General features: G+C 44.0%; 1 protein-coding gene across 1 annotated transcript in view; it reads left to right on the forward strand.

The window, feature by feature from the left end:
* LOC138487577 (uncharacterized) overlaps window positions 1-22,507 on the forward strand; it is a 306,899-nt gene that overhangs the window by 71,725 nt on the left and 212,667 nt on the right. The window contains 5 exon segments of the mRNA XM_069614050.1: window positions 4,053-5,524; window positions 5,526-5,544; window positions 9,487-9,785; window positions 10,509-10,956; window positions 11,272-11,402. Of these exon segments, the coding sequence (XP_069470151.1) occupies window positions 4,053-5,524; window positions 5,526-5,544; window positions 9,487-9,785; window positions 10,509-10,956; window positions 11,272-11,402 (2,369 nt within the window).

Below are 22,507 nucleotides of genomic sequence, written 5' to 3' on the forward strand. Positions count from 1 at the left end.
TGTATGGGAAGGGGCATTGGGAGTACCAAACATACAAAAATACTATTGGACATCACAGCTTGTGGTGGAGAACCAATGAGTATGTGGTTCGGCAACTAAAGCTGACACGAGATTGGAATTAACGATGATGAAGGGAAAATCCCCATTACAAATACTATTTGGAAGTCCAGGGGATGAGGGGGACTGGCCAGCGGCCAGAGAGTCATAGAAGCAAGGGGAAGGCAATCTTGCCTTCCCCTTGCTTCTATGACTGTCTGACGATCAGGCCATATCGAGTTTTGCCTCCTCAATCTTAACTAACTTTAGGAGGTGGGAGGCAGATTTGGGAATACTGGAAGAGCCATAGTTTGCATGCAATTGCGAACATCACCAACCTTAGAAGCAGCCTGTCCTCCCTCAAGACTGATTACAATGGGAGGAGCTTTGCCGACCTTTGATAAAGCAGGAGGAGTTGGAGCGGGAGGCATTTCCTCACCCAAAGCCACCTGGCTGCTTTGCGGGTTGGGGGATTTAACGCCTGCTTTTTGCAGGCGTTAAAAACCAACCCGCAAAGGGACCCAGGGAGCTAATTAGCGCCTTCCCCATTCTCATTGAGCCCTATGGGGCAAAAATGGGAATGGGGAAGGGCAATGGTGGAAGGGGGAATTACCGCCCCGCCAACCTTGGAATGGGGCGGTAATTCCCCTTTCCGCCAAGGCGGTGCCGGTATTTTACCGGCATGAACCATGGCGCTAATAGCGCCATGGTCCTCCGCCATCCCTGTAATGAGGCCCAAAGGGTCTCTCTTCCTCAGACAGGTCGAGTTTTCCATGCAGCATCTTCTGATCCACAATAGGATCTATTTGACAACGATGGGTGTGGTATTGCAGCAGTTTCTCAGCTTCCGTTGGTGAGAATGCATCCGCAAATGCTTAATATTCAGGCAGGATCTTACTCAGAGTGGCAAACATGTGAGGAACTGCCGGGGCTACAATGGGAGCCTTGCTGCTAAACGCAGGGGCTCGGCATTGTTGACAGTACTGAGAAAAATGCACTTGTTGCTTGTTGGGCTTGACGGATCACGACTGGATTACCAACCCATCCCTGGAATCACTTGTCACCTGGGGGCATAAATGAGCTTAAAGTGGTAGAACTCATGATGATATGATATGATATGATATGGTATTTGTAACGCGCCTATACACAAGTGTTTCAAGGCGCGACGAGGCAGGGAGGGAGGGAAACAAGGGGAAGACGGACAAGCGATCCTACTAGGCCAGGTGTCATTCAGATCGCGCAAGTGCAGAGGTAAGGGGAAAAAGGAGAAAGTGCAGGGGGAGGAGGTGGGGGGAGAAGTGCAGTACAAGGTAAGTGGCGTAATGAAATAATAAATGATAAATAAAAAGGGCCAGCTGGTGGCAAGTGCGAGGTAAGTGCAGAGCAAGTGCTGGGCAGGGGGCTGTAGGGATACAGTGACAGTCCCACAGTGCAGGGGGAGCCAGGGGGTCAGTGCAAGTGGAGAGTGGCTGGGCCCTGGACCGAGGTCGCTGAGAGTGGCCCAGATGCAGGTTAAGTGCAGAATTCAGTGGGGAGTTAAGCAGGTTTAGCAGGGGAGAGGGAGAGAGAAGGCAGAAGCGAAGAGGAAGGTTTTGAGGTGCTTCCGGAACCGGAGATGGTTCTCCTCAAGTTTCAGGGAGGCAGGCAGGCTGTTCCAGAGGGAGGCCCCTGCTGCGGAGAGAGATCTACCCCCAGCACGTTGCTTCGAGAAGCGGCTGACCATGAGGGAGTTAGAGATGGATGAGCGAAGGGCTCGTGAAGGGAGATATTTAGGAAGAGAGAGTTGAAGGTATTTAGGCCCCAAGCCCCAGAAGGCCTTGTGGACAATGCAGAGGGTTTTGAACTTAATCCTCGCAGCCACTGGGAGCCAGTGAAGAGATTTCAGTCCTGGAGAGATACGGTCCCTGGGCTTGAGGCCAAGGACAAGTCTCGCAGTTCTGTTCTGGATAAGTTGCAGAGGGCGGAGAGTGGAGGCAGGGAGATTAAGATAGAGGCTGTTACAGTAGTCCAGCCTTGAGAGAACCAGGGCTCGGGAGACAGTGAGCTTCTGGGGGAAGGAGAGGAAGGGAAGAATACCTCTGAGGAGGTGCAGCTGGTAGTGTGATTTCTTAGAGACATCAGATATATGAGGAGAGAAGGAGAGTGTGGAGTCGAAGATGACCCCGAGGTTTTTAGCCTTGCATGTAGGGGCAGGAAGGGGGCCAAGGGAGGCCGGCCAGAGAGCTGCAGGGAAGGAGGGAGTGGGTGCGCCGATGAGTAGAATCTCAGTCTTACTGGCGTTAAGGCAGAGGTCATTGGCGGCACACCATTCCTGGATAGCAGACAGACAGTCGGAGATGAGGGAAGGAGAGGAGGAGGCCGAGGGTAGCCTGAAAATGAGCTGGGTATCGTCCGCATAGCACTGGAAGTGGGGGCAGAGGGCGGCGATGCGGTGGGCAAGGAGTGCCAGATACTGGTTGAAAAGCCAGGGAGAGAGGTTGGATCCCTGGGGGATCTTAAATGATATGATGATATGATAGATTGTTGATAACGTGCTTAATGCCCAAAGGTTTCTAAGCGTGGACCCGGGGATCGAATGGTTCCATGTGTTAATATCCCCGCAAAAATATCGCCATACAAAAATATTGCCATATTTTTCCGGTGATATTAAGGCATGGAACCTGCGGTAGACACCCTTGCAACCCCAGCTCACAAAAAACCCAAAATTATCCCCACAAAATATCGTCTATGGCCGTTCCAAACTACCATATATACGGCGATATTTTTGGTGGGGATAGATAATATGTAGTGATACTGATTGAACCTGTGTTGCTCCGCGTCGTCTTGCTTCCAAGATGAGCATGTTGCCCCTGAGCTATCCTCCCGAGACAAATGGCATTTGCAAAGCAGTGGTCATATGTGTGATTTCCCCAGAGGCCCGGGGGGACCCATCTATGGCAAGGGTCTGTAATCTTTGGCTCTCCAGATGTTTAGGACTACAATGTCTTTCCGCCCTAGCTAGCATAGTCAATGGTGGAGGATCATAGGATTAGTAGTCCAAAACATCTATACAGCTACATAGTTTTGGTTTGGTACCAGGTGATGATTCACGGGCAAGAATATAAAGTGTTTCCTGGCTAAATGTAGATCGGCATAGTTACTTGTTGCCCCACAGTCAATAAATGCAACAACTTTTCCTACATATTCATTGGAGGTGTAGACCTGTAGCGATTGGGTCGTAGACGAAGAGGCTTACCGGAGAGAATTGGATGCACTCAAACAGTAGTTTACCACTAACTCTGAGCTTTGGCGTTTTCCTGAACTCTTTAAGGGACAGTATCCCACAAAGTGGCCATTGTTTCCAAGCATCTGTTATTCTGTTTTTCAAAAGAAAAGGGATTTCAGAGTTGACCAATCTCCATAGTAGTAAGTTCTTCTGTGACTACTTCGTCCAGAGGAGCGGTCTTGAAGACGATCATCAATTCAATGCACTGCATGGATAGGATCTTGCTAGTGGCTGAGCCAGGCTGCACAGTTGCTAGGGCATCCTGAATTTCATCCTGGAGCCCGGGTTGCAAAACCGCCATCATGCATTTTACTTTTTTAACTGTATTTTCTTTAATTTTCTGAGATTATATGGTAAAAGTGAGATGTATACTAAGGTCTTCCCAATTAATCCCACAATGCAATAAATTGTATATCAGGACATGGTGATTATTGTGATTTTAAATTATTGCATCATTCGCTCAGAAATTATATTTTATTTCAATGCTCTGGACAAAAGAATGCTCAACAGAATATATTGTATTAGTATTTGTTTTAGAGTATACCTTTAGAAATGCTTTTTAGGTATCAAAATAGTTTTTCTTTGGCTGAATATAATCTGGTGGATACAAGACAAATGGATTCTCTTAGAGAATATCCCCTCATGTTTGAGGGAAATAGGATAAGAGCTCACAGCTCTATCCCAGATCAATTCATTTTTAGGCTGTACGATGACATGAAATAATACCTTGCACATCTGCTTCCCTCAACAGAAAATGGAGCCAAAACCAAGAGCCTGCAAATGAACCCCAGAGGATGCACGTACTGTGATAAGAGCTTTATCGAGGACTCCCAACTCATGATACATATGAGGGGCCATATGAAGGGTAAAGCATTTACTTGCCGTGTCTGTGGGAGAAGGTTCCATAACAGGACAGGTCTAATTACACACAAGAGATCCCACACAATTGAGAGACCCTATAAGTGTGTGCAGTGTCATAAAAGCTACACAAAGCCCTCACATTTATACCAGCATCAGACGAGCCATACAGGTGAGCGACCATATAAGTGTATGCAGTGCGACAAAAGCTTCACTAAGAACTCAAATCTGTATGAGCACCAGAGGATCCATACCGGGGAGAGACCCTACCAGTGTATGGAGTGTGGGAAAAGCTTCGCTCACAAGACAAATATGATCCGACATCACACTACCCATACTGTGGAAATGCCCCACAAATGCACTGAATGTGGTAAGCTCTTTAATTCTGTGGCTAACCTGATGCAGCATCAGAAATCTCACATAGGAGATAGCTCATACCAGTGTTCCGAAGGTGACAAAACTCAGAACTCCGCACCGTACGGCCCCCAGAATATCCATACGGGGGAACGACCCTACCAGTGTTCCGCAGATGACAAAAGCTTCACACAAAGTGCAAATGTATGCCCACATCTTAACATCCATACTGGGGAGAGACCACAGCAGTGTACGGAATGTGAGAAAAGCTTCACTCAGAACTCAGCACCGTACGGGCCCCAGGAGATCCATACAGGGGGGCCACAGGAGATCCATACAGGGGAACAACCCTACCAATGTACGGAATGTGGGAAAAGCTTCAACCAGAGGTCCATTCTGAACCGCCATCAGAAGATCCATACTGGGGAGCGACCATACCAGTGTATGGAATGTGGGAAAAGCTTCAATCAGAGATCACGTCTGTACCGCCATCAGAAGATCCATACTGGGGAGCGACCATGCCAGTGTACTGAGTGTGGGAAAAGCTTCACTAACAACTCAAACCTGCAAGACCATCAGAAGATCCATACTGGGGAACGACCCTATCAGTGTACGGAATGTGGCAAAAGCTTCTCTCTGAGAACACGTCTGTACCGCCATCAGAAGATCCACACTGGAGAGCGACCATACCAGTGTACGGAATGTGGGAAAAGCTTCATTCAAAAGTCTCATCTATACCTGCATCAAAAGATCCATACTGGGGAGCGACCATACCTGTGTACGGACTGTGGGAAAAGCTTCACTCAGAAATCCATTCTGAACCGCCATCAGAAGATCCATACTGGGGAGCGACCATACCAGTGTATGGAGTGTGGCAATAGCTTCAATCAGAGATCAATTCTGTACAGCCATCAGAAGATTCATACTGGGGAGCGACCATACCAGTGTACTGAATGTGGGAAAAGCTTCACTCTGAAATCACATCTGACCAAACATTGCATGATCCATACTGGGGGAGAAGCCCTATGAATGCACACTGTGGAAGAAAAAAATCAGGCCCTCCTCTACTCTGAGCAGGCATTAGAGGACCCACACAGTGCAAGTGAAGACTCTGTAAATCCTCTCATATTCCATCAAAGAGCCATACTTGGGAGATGGCCCAGGGGTGCAGAGTACAAAAAAGCTGCCAGAAATCTCAGCCATGAGGAGGAATCGGAGCTGCCATATCTATGAGCGTACAAAGTACAAGTTAAGCTTTACACACTCCTCAGTGCTGAACAGGCATCAGAGGACCCATTCTGTGAAAAAGGTCCTTCACACGCCTAGAGTGTGGCAATTGCTTTAACCCTTTGAGTATTTGTATCCTGAGAAGCAGCAGATAAGCGCTTTCATAATGCACATTATTTTCAGTTATATTGTCATTTGAATCATGCACACGGCAAAGAGAAACACCAGGAGGGTAATAATAATAATTTGGCATTTGTATAGCGCTACGAACCCTCGGGTATCTGAGCGCTGCTTATTATTACCCACGGTGTGTGGTGCTCATTTATCAACCTCGGAAGGATGAAAGGCCGAGTTAGGCCCTGCCGGGATTCGAACCTGCGTTAGCAAGCTCTGCACGGATGTCAGAGTGAGCGCTCTACTCACTGTGCCACTTGACCAGCTAGGGTAGATGGGGGATACATGCCTGGATGGGGAGGCATGTGGAATGGGAGGATTCGAGGCAGAGGTGTTAAGCAGAAAAGCCTGATTGCTCTCCTGCACTGCATGAGGGATTTCAACCCAGCAATTCCTAGCTCAGAATTAATGCAGGTGATGCTACCCTGGGGGAAGAAAAACCCATTTAACTAAAACATGAATTGTTTTAAATTAAATTATAATTACTACAGAAAAGACGATGAGAGGCAGAATATGCATAGTGAAAAGTACAAAAAATGTACACCTAAACGGCTGCTGATTTGTAATTAACAGTGGAATGCAAATGTGTTGGGGGATTACACCCCAAGAATTTCCCAAGTTCTCTTGTACTTGTATTCACACTTACGATCCTTGTGTTGGATCTTTTCAAGGGATGCAAGTCCTCCACCCTGGGTGCCACCCTGCTTGTTGTTCATCTTAAGGTTACTATCTTACCTACTGACGCCTGTGTTATTTAAAACGTTCTCTGCCCCAGGCTTCCTGATTGATCGCCAATGCCCAGCTCTACTAACTCTCATATGTCACTCATTGGGCAATCCATAATCACATGGAACCTGGCAAATATCCCATTACAGTAATGCTTCCCTTTCATACAGTAATAAAGACTATGGGGCAAGCCCCCCCCCCGGGGCGTTATAAGACAATCCTTCTTCTTCGCCTACCAGCCCAAGTCTAAACGTGTACAAGGGTATCCAGTTCGAAGACATCAAATTTCTCTGCCAGGTGTACACTACCCCCTGCACTGCATTGGAGCCGAACACCCACCCCATCGCTCTGTTCTGGTCTCCCTCCTATAATTCAATGCCCAGTTTTTCAGTTCAGTTGTGACACAGTTTTGAAAATCATTGAACCGAATTGCCCTTGATAGGATTATGTATGACTCAGCCTGTTCCTTATATAGCATAATACTCAGCCTGCTCCTTATATAGCACCCCACAGCACTTCATGTTTGTTGTGAGGATCCCCTTGTTATGATTTTCTCAATGCATTGTATGACAAAGCCTAAACTCCACCACAAAGAATGTCTAAATGTCCACCTGGGACTGTGACAGGTTTTGCGTCAGTGAAGAGTGCCATTCCCACTGCAGGGATCGGGAGAGAGTTGGATGTCTGCACTTGGTCCAAGAGAAACTACGACACATGAGCACCTGACTAGCTTAGATACTATTGCTATGTAAAGCAGTTCTTTGAAGTGAAGCAATGATTAGAATGTAGGGGTGCTATTATGTAGATTAGTTCTAGGACTGGAATGTTAAGGTGTTTATTCTTGACAGGGAGCAGTTGGCTTGGGAGGAAAGAGAGATGGGGGGTCTATTGTGTACTGCTTTAAACTCACAATAAAGCCTGCTGTACCTTTGATTTGGTGTGGTGCCCATCCTTTCATTGGCGATGAGGATGTCAAGACCCCCACCTCTCATGCTGGATTGGGTTCGGAGCGGGGGTTTGCTGTCCCCACCTGCGGCACTGACTGTGAGCGGGCCATCTGCTGAGCCCCCTGCACCCGTTGTGCTGCAGCGAGACCGTTGCTGGGCCGTGAGGAGGAGGACCCATCCGGTGCGCCCCTGACTACAAGGGCTGAAGTGCACCAGTGTCCGCAAGGAAAGTGCAGGCGCAGCGACTTCCCAAGTCTCCCAGCCCCGTCGGCAACTGTTTTTTCAGGATCCAATGCTGAGAGGACCTGACAGCCTCGCCCGCCCCTCCTGTGGGTGACCGCTGCGGTTACTTTTGGAACGCGGGCTGCAGTGGCTGAGCTGAGGACCGCTGGGCCCATAATATTGGAGGAAAGGACATAAAACCGGTCCCTGGTCACGTGACCCTGCTTCCCTACGCTGTGCGGAAGAGGGCTAATAGTGGAAGTTAATCCGTGGAAAGCAAAACGCCCAAAGGATTACGCGCTGTGTAACTGCTTTAAGCCATTATGACCCAATACTCGTTTGTTAAGTCATACCTCGCCCATTTGGGAGGTGACAATTTCTTCAAAGCAAGATATCGCCCAGGGCCCTCCGGGAAGGCGATCAGACAGGCAAGCTCAGTATATTTGCCACGTTATATCATATATAACTATATCACTCTTCAATATATTGTATAGAGTACATTGTTTTATCTTCAACAGTGAGTAGGATTAGCTTGTCAGCATATCACTTACCTGGTGTATAACTCCTCATTATGGGCCCCAGATGTGTATGCCTGCACCGGGATGACCGAAGATAAAGTGGGGCCCATGGAAGAAGGGTTTCCTACACTATATGAAGGCGACATGTGGGAATGGAATGTCTACAGAACGTAAAGTATCAATGCTAATGCACTTCATAGGGTACGAAGGTCAGAGGATATATGAGACGCTACCTGATATTCCGGAACTGGATGTGAAAAGTAGTGGAAACTGTTAAAAAGCAGGTTCCAGGCTCTTTAAAATTTCTTCAGGTAAGTTTATTACCAAGTTCTTAGTTACATATCCACATGAAGACATAAAGGACATAAGCTGTGACAACACCGGCTCCCATCACCCAGGGCCAGCCAGCTGTAACCGCCTCTACACAGAACACTCACTCAGAATATTCCATCATCCACACATAAACATTCCACATGACATCTCAAGCTACCTCACCTCAGACAGGCACAATACAACAGAAATGATTTTGACTTGGCTTTGTTAAAGATGGATAAGCATTTTGAGACCAAAATTAGTACTGTCTTAGAACGGTACCTTTTTGGTGTGAGGGTACAACTGGAGGGTGAAAATGTAGAAGAATTTATAACTGCTTTGAGACATCTGTCTTTAAATTGCAGATTTGGTATGAAATTGGATGAACACATTAGGGATCAATTGATGCTGCATTGCTCGAATGATAGGATTAGTGAGGAAATATAGTTGAAAAATGACCCAGATCTCAAAGAGGTCATAGGGATAGCGAAGAGGCTGGAACACACCCTGCAGTGTGTTGCTAAGTTAGCGAGCAAGGAAGTGAAACCTCATGTAGGCTAGATTTTAAGGGTGGTAGAGCAAAAAAAGGATTTTCGCAAAGGTAAGAAGAAGCCTGAGGAAAATGGTGTAAAAGAAAGAGAAGTTACACATGAGAGGGGAGGAAATAAAGTAATACCAAGGGAAGCCATGGAGAAAGGGGGGAAAAAAGTGGGAGGAAACATGTTTCCGATGTGGTAGTGCAAGGCACTTATCAACTTCTCCTATATGCCCAGGGAGAAGAACCATTTTTGTGGGAAATGTAAAAATTGGGGACATTTTGAAAATTGCTGTAAAAACTGTGCAATAGGTGATGGTAGAAAAGTGATGTATGTTGAGGAAAGTAACAAAGTCTCGTCTGATGACGAGGATGATAGAGAAGTAGAGGTAGTTACAGTCCACATGGTGAAGTGCAAGCGAGAGGATGATTGTGAACTTCCCATCACGTGGGTCTGTGTGAATGGTAGATCAGTAAGGATGATTGCAGACTCATATTCCAAAATTACACTTATGTCCCAAGATGAGTATGAGAATGTAGTGGGTGGAAGGGTTAAAGACCTGTCTCCGTCAGACAAAAATCCTGGCGGGTACAATGGCAGCAAGATTGAGGTGATTGGGTATTGCGTATCTAGTTTCGAGTTTAAGGGTCGAGTGACTCAAGGGAAAATATATGTTACGAGGAGAGGCAAAACACTATTGGGATGGATGGAGCAGAAAGGTTTGGGCATAAGGTTGGATCCCAATAAGGAGGAACAAGTTCTTCATGTGCAGAATGAAACAGGGTTGATTGAGAAATAACCTGAAGTATTTACGAGCAAGGTGGGTTGCCTAAAAGGAATGGTGCACAAGATTGTACTGAGAAGTGACAGTGTGCTGGTGTTTTCCAAATTGAGGTCAGTTCCAATGTCTATGCGTAATGCTGTACATGAAGAACTGGAAAAGTTGAAACATTCAGGAATGATTGAGCCAGTCAAGGCGGTGGAATAGGTTTCGCTTTTGGTGGTGGTAAAGAAACCCAGTGGTGACTTAAGGGTCTGTATAGATCTAAGGGAATTTAATAAGTGTGTTATAGCTGATCGCCATCCTTTGCACAATATGGGAGAATTGTTGAGTCGCATAGGAGATGCTAAGTTCTTTACCAAATTGGACATTGCAAGTGCATATCATCAGGTGGATTTGGACCAAGAATCTAGAAAACTCACAGCATTTATTACCTTGGATGGTATTTTCCAATTTAGGCGCATGCCTTTTGGTCTAATTTCTGCCTCATCAGTATTCCAGAAGGTAATGGATAAAATACTGAAGGGATTGAATAAGGTTTAATGTTTCCAGGATGATGTGTTAATATGTGGTGAGAGTGAGGATGAGCTTGAGAAGAATGTTGAAAAAGTGTTGAGGGTTTTCAAAAAACGTGGGATAACTCTCAGGGCTGAGAAATGTGTGTTTGCTACCAAGGTGGTGGACAATTTGGACCACGAAATATCTGAGGAAGGATTGAAACCTAATAGAGATTTGGTTGAAGGTATCAAGAGAATTCAATCTCCAAGAAATAAAGGTGAATTGAGATCATTTCTCGGAACAATAGAATTTTATCATAGATTTGTAGAAAACTATGTTGATGGAGTAAAGAAATTGAGGTCTCTATTGAAGAAAGGTGTGGATTTAGAATGGGTTGGGGAGTGTGAGAAGGAATTCTGTGAGATAAAGAGAAAAATAGACATGTCAAAGGCATTAGCTATGTTTGATACAAGCAAGGAAACTATTCTGTCGGTGGATGCAAGTGATTCAGGCATAGGGGTTGTGTTGTCTCAGGTTGATGACTGCGGAAATTAAGTTGTGGTAACTCATGCCTCAAGGATGTTGAGGGGAGCTGAACAAAATTATTCGGTTCTTGAAAAAGAGGCTCTAGCGTGTCATTGGGGTATTGAGAAATTGAGAAATTTTGTGTGGGGCAAGAAGTTTGTTTTGCGGACAGACCACAAACTCAAAGGTATCTTTAAAAGTAAGGGTTTGGACAAGGTATTGAGGAGAGTCGCTTGCTGGGTGACTAGGCTGCAATTTCATAAGTTTAGGATTGAAGTTATACCTGGTAAAGAAAATGTTCAAGCTAATCATGTTTCGAGACTAAGAGCAAATGAAAGAGCCAAAGGTATGGATAACGTGAATGATGATGTTTCTGATAAGGTTTTTGTCACCAATGAGGGAGTTATACCCAAGGAAGAATGGGTAAGGGCACTGGAAAGAGATGAAATGTGGAGGAGAATGGTTGGATTTGTGCGAGATGGATAGCCAGAGAAAAGATTGTTGAGTGGTGAGGAGAGGGCACTGTGGGAGCTGAGATTGGAATTGAGTTTGAAGGAAGGATTGGTTCATAGGTGGGATCGGTTGGTGGTGCCGATTGAATTGAGGAATAGGTTGATAGAAATAGGTAATCAAGGTCATATTGGTATTTATAAAAACAATGAAGCCATAAAGGTAGTTTATTGGTGGTCCCGAATTGATCGAGAGGTGGAAAGAAGTGTTGGAAGATGTGAAGAATGCACCAAATCGGGGAAAAATGTACAGGCTACAGTGCAACCGATGAATAAAGTAGAGGTACCTGGAGGTGTCTGGCAGAATCGGGCCATGGATATCCTTGGACCTGTGGATTTGGGATATGGACGTGGGAGATTTGTTATTGTGTTGATGGATATGTTTTCGCGTTGGAGCGAGTTCAAGGTGGCGAGAGATGTGACGGGGCAAAGCATGGTAGTGCGTTTGAAATGATGAGAGGTAAAAGATCCAATACCATTTTGTCACCGGCATGGTTAGGAAGGGCAAGGGAAACTGATGGCATTGTGGAAGAGATTAGAAAAAGAATTGATGAGCAAAAGGAACGGTGGGTGAGAAAAACCAATGAAAGGTTTTCAAGAAGAGCAAATGTTGTGGAGATTGATGATATGGGATGGGTGAAAAAGGGTGTGGTATCGAGAAAAGGAGATCCATTATATTCTGATCCTGTGAGGGTGGTGCAAGTACTCAAAGGCGCTGTCAGGTTGGAAAGTGGACAAGTTTGGAACATGCCGAGGATTGCCAAGATAAAAAAGTGAATGACAGTAATGGAGAGATAGTGTGTTGGATGTTTTGCCTGAAGAAAAATGCCACGAAATGTAACTGGATGTGTTATTGAGATGACACATATATACATTCATATTTTTTTTTCACCAATGTAAATATAGTTTATCAACATCAAAAATGTAATAGTTTATTTTGTATATAAGGGAGGGGGATGTGTTATGTAAAGCAATTCTTTGAAGTGAAGCAATGATTAGAATGGAGGGGTGCTATGTTGTAGATTAGTTCTAGGACAGGAATGTTATGGTGTTTATTCTTGAAAGGGAGCAGTTAGCTTGGGAGATCAGGAGGGAGAGATGGGGGTCTATTGTGTACTGCTTTAAACCCACAATAAAGCCTGCTGTACCTTTTATTTGGTGTGGTGCCCATCCATTCGATTATCAGTGAACGCAATAGTGGGAACGTGTCCACCAAGTAGCAGAGTACATGAAATGTACACTGTTCTCAAGGGGCCCCTTTGGGAATAAGATTTGCACTAAACAATTGAATTTCAGATGGGATTTCATGGAGACGAATCATGTCCCTGAAGAAGGACATTTTTTAGTCCAAAATGCATTGGATTTTGTTTCACTTGTTTGATTTGTCTCCACATTAAAATGCATTTTTAATTCCTACATGTATTCTCACATGTGGTGTCTAACTATAAAACAAAATTGTGAACAAAGTTTTGCTAAATTGTGTTTGAATAGAACGGCGAGATGAGCGTAACAGACTAATAGCGCTGGGGGATGGTGTCCCTGGTCACATGTCGGTACACCTGACTAGCTTGCTATTGCACAGCAGTATTGTATTGTCGTGGGTCTACCTCTTGAGTATCTAGGAACCAATGCTTCTTACCCTTGTGTGTATGATAAACATATGATGTTCTCAATATATCGTCCATGTATAATATATCACCAAACAAAGAACTATTTGCACTTGCAATTTAGTGTTTTTTATACTGATAAGTGGAAACATATTAAGAATGCTCTTACTCTCTTGTTTAACATGTGTGTATATGTATTCTCATGTAGCAATAATGAGTAATGCAAATAATAGTCAAATAATATACAGTTCCAAATGTTAGCAATAAAGTAGTTGAGTAGATACCGAGCATCCTACTCTTCACTTCATATCAGCAATATGGGTGTGGCTATTGTGGCCCATCAAAATGTAAAATCATACTCTAAAGCATGGCGCTGTGTGGATGGGTGAACCAGGGGACAGTGAGGACATGCAGAGCAACGCCAAAATAATAACCAGAAATGTTAAAAACTCTGCCAAAGGTCCATGGCTTCCAGGGGCAGCTAACTAAGAGCAACCTAGAAGCAATCTTGAGCCATAGATTAGAATATTACAGGCGAAGTATTCAAAATTCCCCTGCAAAGGATTAATCTCTTCAATACTCCGTGCTTTGATAGATCCACTTATTCTGGCCAATGAAGATTGGGGGCAGCACAGGATATCTTTGTGCTGTGCCAAAACTCATTACGATAAACACAGTGTGTCACCAGGACAGGCAAAGTTGAAATGATTACCTAACAAAAATCGCAGTGTCTATTAAATGTGTAACCATTGAAAAGAATAAATGTAGAAAAATTGGTAAAAATCACTTATTTAAGCTATCAAAATATTAAAACAGACACATTTTAGATATTTGAAAAGGGATAGGCTTAGGCTCATGAAGCATTTTCTGCCTCAGGGTGAAAGCCATTTTCTGAAAGCCGTTTTCTTCTTGTTGTCAAGGCAGTTAAACTCTATAATCTAGTTTTGCTTCAAATTAGGGCCAGGAGGATAGTTCACCGGCAAAGCAAAACAACACAGGTTTGAATCCTGCTCCCGTGCTTAGAGACTGGTCTTCGGTATTAAGCGTGTTATAAAAGATTAATACAATGTATTGAAGCAAGCCTTAAAATTCAGAATTTGTTTTAAAAATTGGTAAAGTGCCAATTCTTGGCTCATAGACTAGACGCTGCTTTCTCTATTTTACCCAGGAACCCAGGAAGTTAAGTCACGTGGGATTAACTGGGTCCACCATTTTTCAGATCTTAATTTTGCTTAGATAGCACTTATCGCCAAAGTGCTGAATAATAATTAGTAAGGTAAAATTTAGTTTACAATGATCGATTTATGAGGAAGAAAGAAAGTGAGTTTTTAACTATTTGAAAGGAAGAACATGAGGTAAGAAATTAATTAGCCAGTGGGAGATAATTCCAGAATTGAGGAACCAGAAGAGAGAAGGAAATGAAAACAAGGGGTACAAGGAACAGACCGAAGGAAGAAAGATTGAGAGCATAGGGGGCGTAATGTTTGATACCAGGATATGACAAATGGTTGATTCCAGGATATAAGAGAGCTGAGATAAGAGGGTGCCATGCCATAGAGACATTTAAAAACAATAAAAAGGAAATTATATTGAAGGTGGAACTGAAAATATATCCATTGGAGAGAAGCAAGAGCCAGAGTCATGGAATCATGAGATGAGAGAGCAGATCAGATGGACGAAGAGTGGAAAATAGAACAAAAGGCAGCAAATTGAGAAGCCGATAAGCCAAGAACTAAAGAGGAACTATATTTGAAGCATGAGAGTATAATGCTAGGAACAAGAAGCTTAGCTGCACCGAAAGTTAGAAAAGGGTGGACCTTGCATATGTTAAATAGTTAGAATCTGCAAAAGCGAGCAGTAGCTAGAATGTGCAAGGAAAAAGACAATAAAGAGCAAAAAGTGATGCTAAGGTTACGAGCAGAGATAACGAGTTGGGTCAGAAGGAGGAAAGAGTATGGAGGGAGAAGGAATTGGAGAGGGAATTGCGCCGGATGGGAAAAATAAGATTTCTGTTTTTGATTAATTAAGGTGAAGGAAATTAGAGGATATTCAAGACTGGATGGAGCGAAGATAGGCAGAAAGTTTGGAATCCAGAGACCCAGAAAAAGATGAAAAAGAGAAGAAAATGTGAGTGCCATTTGCATAAAGATGATATGAGATATTAGGGGAAGAAATAATAGCAGAGAGTGTAATTGTATACAAAGAAAAAAGAATAGGCTCGAGAACAGTGCCTTGGGCAACCACAAACTGTAGGGAAAAGGGAGAGTACAAGTGACAATCCCACCAAACGGAAAATGTGTGCTTAGCTAAATATGAACAGAATCACTTGTGAACAGAAGCAGCAAATCCAAGAGATAGAAATATAGATGAAAGCATATTGTGATCCATGGTATGAAAAGCAGCATATAGATGAAGCAGAAATGAGCCCAGAAGAGTGCTTAGTGTATCGGGCAGATAGCTGAGAATCGGTTATCGAATGTAAAGCAGTTTCAATAGAATGGAAGGGTCAAAAACTAGATTGCAGATGGGGAAGACAGGAATGGTGATTTAAATAGGAAGCAACCTGAGAGTGGACAAAGCCCCCCTTCCCTGGCTTCTTGTCCTTTTTCTATACCAATACCTAGTGTCAGGGTAGTGTTTCTCTCCTCTGCACCACACTACCTCTGTATAAACTACCATCAATATTTATTCACCATCTGGTGTGCATCAGTGCTTAGATTCTTTACTTCTTGACCGGAGTGGCCTCTGACTGCTTCTGTGAAGTCTGCTCCCACTGCATTGTACAGCTGGTTTATTAAGGCTCATGACTTTCCCCGTTAGCACATCCTAACAAGTTGGGGGTCATTCATTTATTCAGTTACACTGCACGCCCTGGTAAATTCCCAATGAAATGAAGCCAATTTGACTTAGCCCAGCCCAGAAAACTGGACATGACTGTCCTCAATCTTGGACACTCCCCCTAAGTCCAGTGCTGCATCATCCCTGGGTGCTACCAGCTTACTCAAAAACTATCTGCATTGGACGGCTCCATTTCTCCTTGACCACCATGTATTCTGTCACATTTCAAGATTGTGAATTTCTCCGATTTTCTGTAACATGGATCTCTTAAAGTAATAATTCTTTAAACTGATTTTACTATTTACAAAGCCGTTCTAGGTGCAAGAATGTACATCTGTTCATTATAGTTAAGTAATTCATCTTTACAAAATAACATGTGTTTAACAAATAGCTATACTGTGGTTTTGAATGATCGTGTTCTTTGTTTTCATAATAAAGCGAGAGAAATAACATATAATACACTGTGTGCTCATACTTTGACAGAATAATCTGTAAACAATACAAGATAGAAATGAACCCTTGTAGCTAATCAATGTCTGTGCTCCTCATATGCAAAAGGAAGGTAACAAAAGCGACAGCCCTGGAGCGGGGAGAACAATGGGCTGAACGAACATTGGAACAGGGGGAGGTGTCCTACCCTCTGGTATTTCAATATTTGCAATTATTTAATGCAGAAACATTTATACCCATGTTTCTGCATTAAATAATTGCAAAGATTGAAATACCTGAGGGTAGGGGACCTCCCTGTTCCAACACTTCATATGCAAAAGAATGATTTTAAATGTACAGTCCTTCTGGTTCTAAGCCATTACTGTCTCATGTCAGCTTCAGTGAGCGTGTGTCATCATTATTAGTGTTGAATGCAATTGAGAGAGTTTAATAATGGTTTGCGTGTTTTACTTGCGCTGAAAGCAAAGACTGTCAAAGCTGATAGCCTGAATGCACATATGTGAATATGCATCTCTGTATTTTACCATTGTGTGTCAGTCAATAGACAGGTTCCAATCATATGTGGTTTGCCTTGGATTGAGAAATGTTCAAATCACAGGTATATGTAGACAGTTTTAAAACATCCCACTATGAACACTGTGTGGAAAGTATGTCCTGCACCTATGAAGATTGAGAGTCGAGGGAGAAAAGAGGAAAAGAAAACTGCTTTGTAGGGAATGCTTGAGATTTTTCACCAGCTACTCATGCAGCAGTGTCTCTGTTCAGACCTCCTTGCCTTGCAGGAGTGTCTCTGTAGAAACCATGCAGGGGTGTCTCTTTTCTTTGTTGTCCTTGCACAATTGTCCTTGTTTGGAATCCTTGCAAATTAATTTGACCATAAAAAGTACTTGGTTCTAACATGCTGGCGAGTAGAACTCCTGATGTGGCCAACACGACATTCTCTTATTTAGATGATTCTGATGATTGCCTAGTCTCAGACTTCAAGGACATTCAACACGACCAAGAGATCTCATTCTCAATGATGATAGTGATCCAGGCACAAAGGGCCTTATTATGTGTTTGGCTGTAAATATGGTGGTAATGCCTCCATACAGAGTGACCATTACCACCACTGTGTACAGCAGAGTTACCGTCATAGTACGAGTGTACCAATCTGCCTGGCAGTAATGGTCATTTCCGTCTGTAGGAATTGGCGCCAAAAACCGCTAACTAATACTACTTTTGCCAAATATTGCAGAAATTACCATTACCGCTGGTAGTATTTGGAGTATTTTATTAATTGTTTTACCGTTTATACACCATTCTCACATGGGGAGGCTCTGCTGTAAATTCAGTAGGTAAATCAAAAAATTGATCTGCTCAATCTTTCAGTGGCTCTTGTTAATCCACTGCACTGGGATAGTTCTGCAAAATAAAAATGTGTCAAAGTATCTAACAAAACAGCCATGATCAGAAACGTCCTGCAATGTGTCAATGCCATCTTCAAGAATGAACAGAGCTCCTTGGGTTACATTCTCAGCTCTAGGCCTTAATATGTCCCTAGATGTTATGATGTTATGATTATGTCTGTATTGTATTACTTTAAAATGATAAAGTGATTAAAAAAGAAAATGTGTTGGACTGATGAGGACGATGCGTGTTATAATAACCTGAAACAAACCTTATGCCAAAACCCATACTAAAAGTGGTGGACTTCTGAAAGGAATTTGTATTACAGACTGATGCCTCCCTCACAGGGTTAGGAGCAGTATTGTCGAAAATATACGATGGATTAGAACACCCCATCCTATTCACTAGTTGTAAACTCTTCCCACGTGAGAAAAACGACTCTGTACTGTAATTAGATGCCCTATTATTCATCTGAGGTACTACTGTCGAGGAAGAAAGTTCACACTTGTTTCTGACCATTCACCTTTGGTTTGGATAAGTTCACGAAAGGACTCTAACCCTCGAGTCATGCAATGGTTCTTAGACCTGCAACCCTACGTTTTCACTGTGGAACACCGAAAAGGAAAGTAACTTGGGAACATCAATTTCCTTTCCCGGTTTCCCTGTGAAACAGATGCGTTTGCATCGCATCAGGGAAGGTATGTGAGAAACCCAAGGGTGTCTCACCTGCCAGTCTCCGGGGATCACTCTCTCTCAGGTGGTCAGGGCACGGCCGTCGTCTTTGGATCCACATCCTGGGGGTGGACCAGTGCAGGATGATCACCTGGATGAGGGGTCTTCGGGCAGTGGGGGTGAGGCAGCCGGTGGCTAGACACAGTATTCCTCCCTTTCCTGTACCCATGATTCCTCCTATTTCTTAGGATTCTCAGTGTCCCATCTCACCACCCCTTTCCACGCAAACACTTGGCTGAGGAAGAGGGCGAATGAGGGTGATAATGCTTACTCTTATACATCGCATTGGACATGTCCCGCTAATTGGGTCAGGCAAAGTCAGGCACTTGACTCTAAGTGCATATATCAGGTGCCAATTAGCTCTCCTCAAACAGATAAAAGGCGGAGCATGGAGACACACTCTGAGCAAGGTGGAACACGAGCAAGAGCAGAACTTCCAGGGTGAAGGTGTACCTACTGAAGCAGAGCAACGGAACGAGGGGTGAGAGCCACGGGTGGAGAACCCCATGAGTTCCCTACAGGAGGTTGTTGCCTCCAAAAGGGTGTGAAAGACACATGGAGAAGGGCGATTCCGAAACTAGAACGTTACAGAATGGGCCTCATTACACGGACGGCGGTAAGGGTTAACGGTCACCGTTAATGGTACCGGTGACCGTTAACCCTTACCGCCTTACTACGAGGTCCCTTTGCGGGTTGGAGACTTTAACGCCTGCTTTTTGCAGGCGTTAAAAACCAACCCGCAAAGGGACCAGGGAGCTAATTACGGTACCGCAATTTGCGGTGCCGTAATTAGCACCTTCCCCATTCCCATTATGCCCTATGGGGCAAAAATGGGAATGGGGAAGGGCAATGGGGGAAGGGGGAATTACCGCCCCACCAACCTTGGAATAGGGCGGTAATTCCCCTTTCCACCAAGGCGGTGCCGGTATTTTACCGGCATGGACCAAGGTGCTAATAGCACCTTGGTCCACCTCCGTCCGTGTAATGAGGCCCTATGTTTCAAGGACGCCAGCGACCCTCCAGGGTAAACGGCAGTGTTGGGGAGGCGAGGCCAAGCCTGTGGTACTGACCTTGACTCTTAAACTGGAAGACCGTAAAAAGAAGGAAGAAATGCACACAGCCGGTGATTTGGCAAGTGACGTGAGAGACTGGTGTGTTCCAAAGAAAGATTGGCAACCTAATATTGCACAATTGAAGGCTGCACGCATGTGGATGAGATGCAAAGAAAGGCAGACCTGTGAATGAACTTTGAAATAACGATAGCTCTAAAATCAGCGATACTGAGTAACGGAGTGGTTCGGAGAAAGGAAGTGGCCCACTCGAAGGTCTCTGTGAAAGTTTGTAGCGATAAAGTGAATAAACTGTAAAAGCGAGGTGATTGAAATCGACCCAGAGAAAAGGGGAGATGAATGTTGAACTTTGGTGCATTATATAATGAACTACCCATACCAGGAAGCACTGTGATAAATAACAGAGAGTGTGAAATAAACGTGGAAAGTCAAAGTGGTCCTGCAGGGGTCTATACAAAAAAGCAATGCTCACTCTAAAGTCTTCGACATCAGGAAACGTTCTGAGCCCGACTGAGGGGGACCGATGTGAACTTTTGCTTTAAGAGGTCTGAGCCCGACGTGAACATTTTGATGAACTGTGTTTTGGGAAATTGGAAAGTAATACTTTAACGTGGAAGGCCAGACAGACCTCGATCCACATCTTGAACTGCCTTTGTGTTAAGAGCCTGAGCCAGAGTGTGTCATCTTTCTTGCAGGGACTGCCATACTCTGTGCTGTCCAACGTGAGGAGGAGTGCTGACTCAGCTACATTTATTCTTTATATTTTAGCACTTTCCTTTGCATACATATTTTCCTTTACACACTTTTTGTACAAGATATAGAGCAGGCATTAGGTTTTTGTTGGTATGGGCCAATATGATTTGACAGCCTCAACTAGGACTGTTTTATTTATTATTTGATGGTTGAGACTACTCCCATTTTAGCTATAGCGCAAAGTAGGAGTTTCTCCAACCCCATTGAAACTTCAATAAAGTTTTGTGTGTCAGTGTCATACTTGTGATACCATACCTCCCTTACATATGGTGTCAGGTGTGGGATACGGCTCAATTGAGACAAATTGGGGGACCCTAAAATTCCAGAAACCTAGTCACAGGGCTTCAGACCCATCTACCGCCACAAAAGAATCCATAGGCTTTGATATTTGTAGCAGCAGAGAAGCCACTATCTCTCCCGGGAAAAGAGGGATGATTCCCACGGACTTATTTCTAATCCCCCCTGTGGGTTGTTATATAAGATTGCCCCCAAAATCCTGCCTGGCCTGGAAGTTTGGTCTAGGTATCCTACCAGGCATTATAGACCCAGACTTTCAGGAGACATGTTAATGTTAAAGATATTTGTACCACGTGCCGTCAACAACATAATTGGTCCTGAAAATTGGATCTGAAAACAAGAGGGTGGGAATGGGTTAGTCAGGTGAAGAGGGAGTAGGAAAGTGAGAAAGTGGTGTGCTGTTGACAGCTTCAGTTTGGTTTTCACTGTGCGCTGAGCTTTGGTAAGAATATTGGACCGATGTGAGATCTTGTGTGCTGTTGGTACGTTTATGTGTTGTTTGTTTGTTGTTGCGGTGTGGTGAAGTGCGTGTGGTTTGCTGAGCGAGAAGATGTTTGTGTGGATGTTTGTGTGATTTAGGTATGCAGAGATTTGAACATAGGGTTAGTGGGTTATATGTCTCTTAGTCCTTAATATTCGTGTTCTATATATCCAGTTGTCCTGTAGGTAGGCATATTTTTCACTTTTCTTTCCTGTCCATCTAATTGTTAAGAGTGATGGTGTGGCACATTTCCAGCTGTGCTGTTTGAACTTAGTGTAATAGGTGGGTGTGTGTCTTGTCACTCTGGTACTGGTACTGTAATTTGCAATCACCCACTCCCTTGTTATCTATTTTCTGTTGGTGGTCCATTGTTGCCTGTGTGTAGTTTGTAGTCCAACGTGTTTTTGATATAACATCCTTGCCCTTCCATCCTGACCTATCTTTGATCTTTCTTTGGTATTGTTCTAACATATCTATCCCTCAGTTGGTAAGTTAATATGCCTTAGGTTGTTCTTCCTTAAATCCTGTTTATGCACAGTAAATTAGGAGGATTGGGGGGATCAATTTCTTCTCTCAGCGTTGTTTCAGCTGTGTATATGCCCCCATAGGAGTTCTTCTAGTTATGGGATGAAGAGCCAGGATTTGAGGAGTTTTCTGAATAGGAGGTGATTTATTGTGTTACGTATGCTCTTTGGTAGATCGTTCCAAGTTTTAGGGGTGAGGTGAGAGAAAGAAGAACCTCTGAATTTTCTTTTGTTGTAGGGTTTTGGTTCCAAACAAATGTCGCTGCTCGATCTGAGCATCCCGGTAGGGCTGTGTGGGCTTAATTTGTCTCTTAGGAACTCTGCACCTTGGTCGTGGATTGCTCTGTGCGTAATGCACATTGATTTGAACTTGATTTGCTGTTTTGTTGGTAGCCAGTGTAATGATTTCAACGCTGGTGGGCCATAAAGGGTCTCCTACAGAACCATGGTGAAACTCAATTTGAAATATGCCCTGAGTGCAGAATTGCACAAATAATTCTTGAGAAGGCTTTATTTCCCCGTATTGAGCAAAAAGTGAACCAGAGGAAACTAAGACCGTATCACTGATGCAAAAAGGGAAGAGGAACCTACCATCCTTCCCGATCTAGCCTTTTCCCAGCAAAATGATCCAGTACTAGCAGAGGCTTGCTTACAAGTGATTCCGGCGGGAGAAGGACAAGAGAAGGGAATCCCCTTTTTCTTCCTGGAGCAGGGATTACTATATAGAAGGGAGCCTCCAGGGAAGGCCTAAGTAAAACTCAGTGAGTAATACCCAAAACCCATTGCAAGATTGTGCTACAGATCGCACACTCTCATTTGACACGGGGACACTTGGGACAATCTAGAACCCGAGCTTTCATCAGTGAAAATGTCTATTT

The sequence above is a fragment of the Ambystoma mexicanum genome, chromosome 9 (assembly GCF_040938575.1).
Source record: "Ambystoma mexicanum isolate Mex_15411 chromosome 9, UKY_AmexF1_1, whole genome shotgun sequence".
NCBI lineage: Eukaryota > Metazoa > Chordata > Amphibia > Caudata > Ambystomatidae > Ambystoma > Ambystoma mexicanum.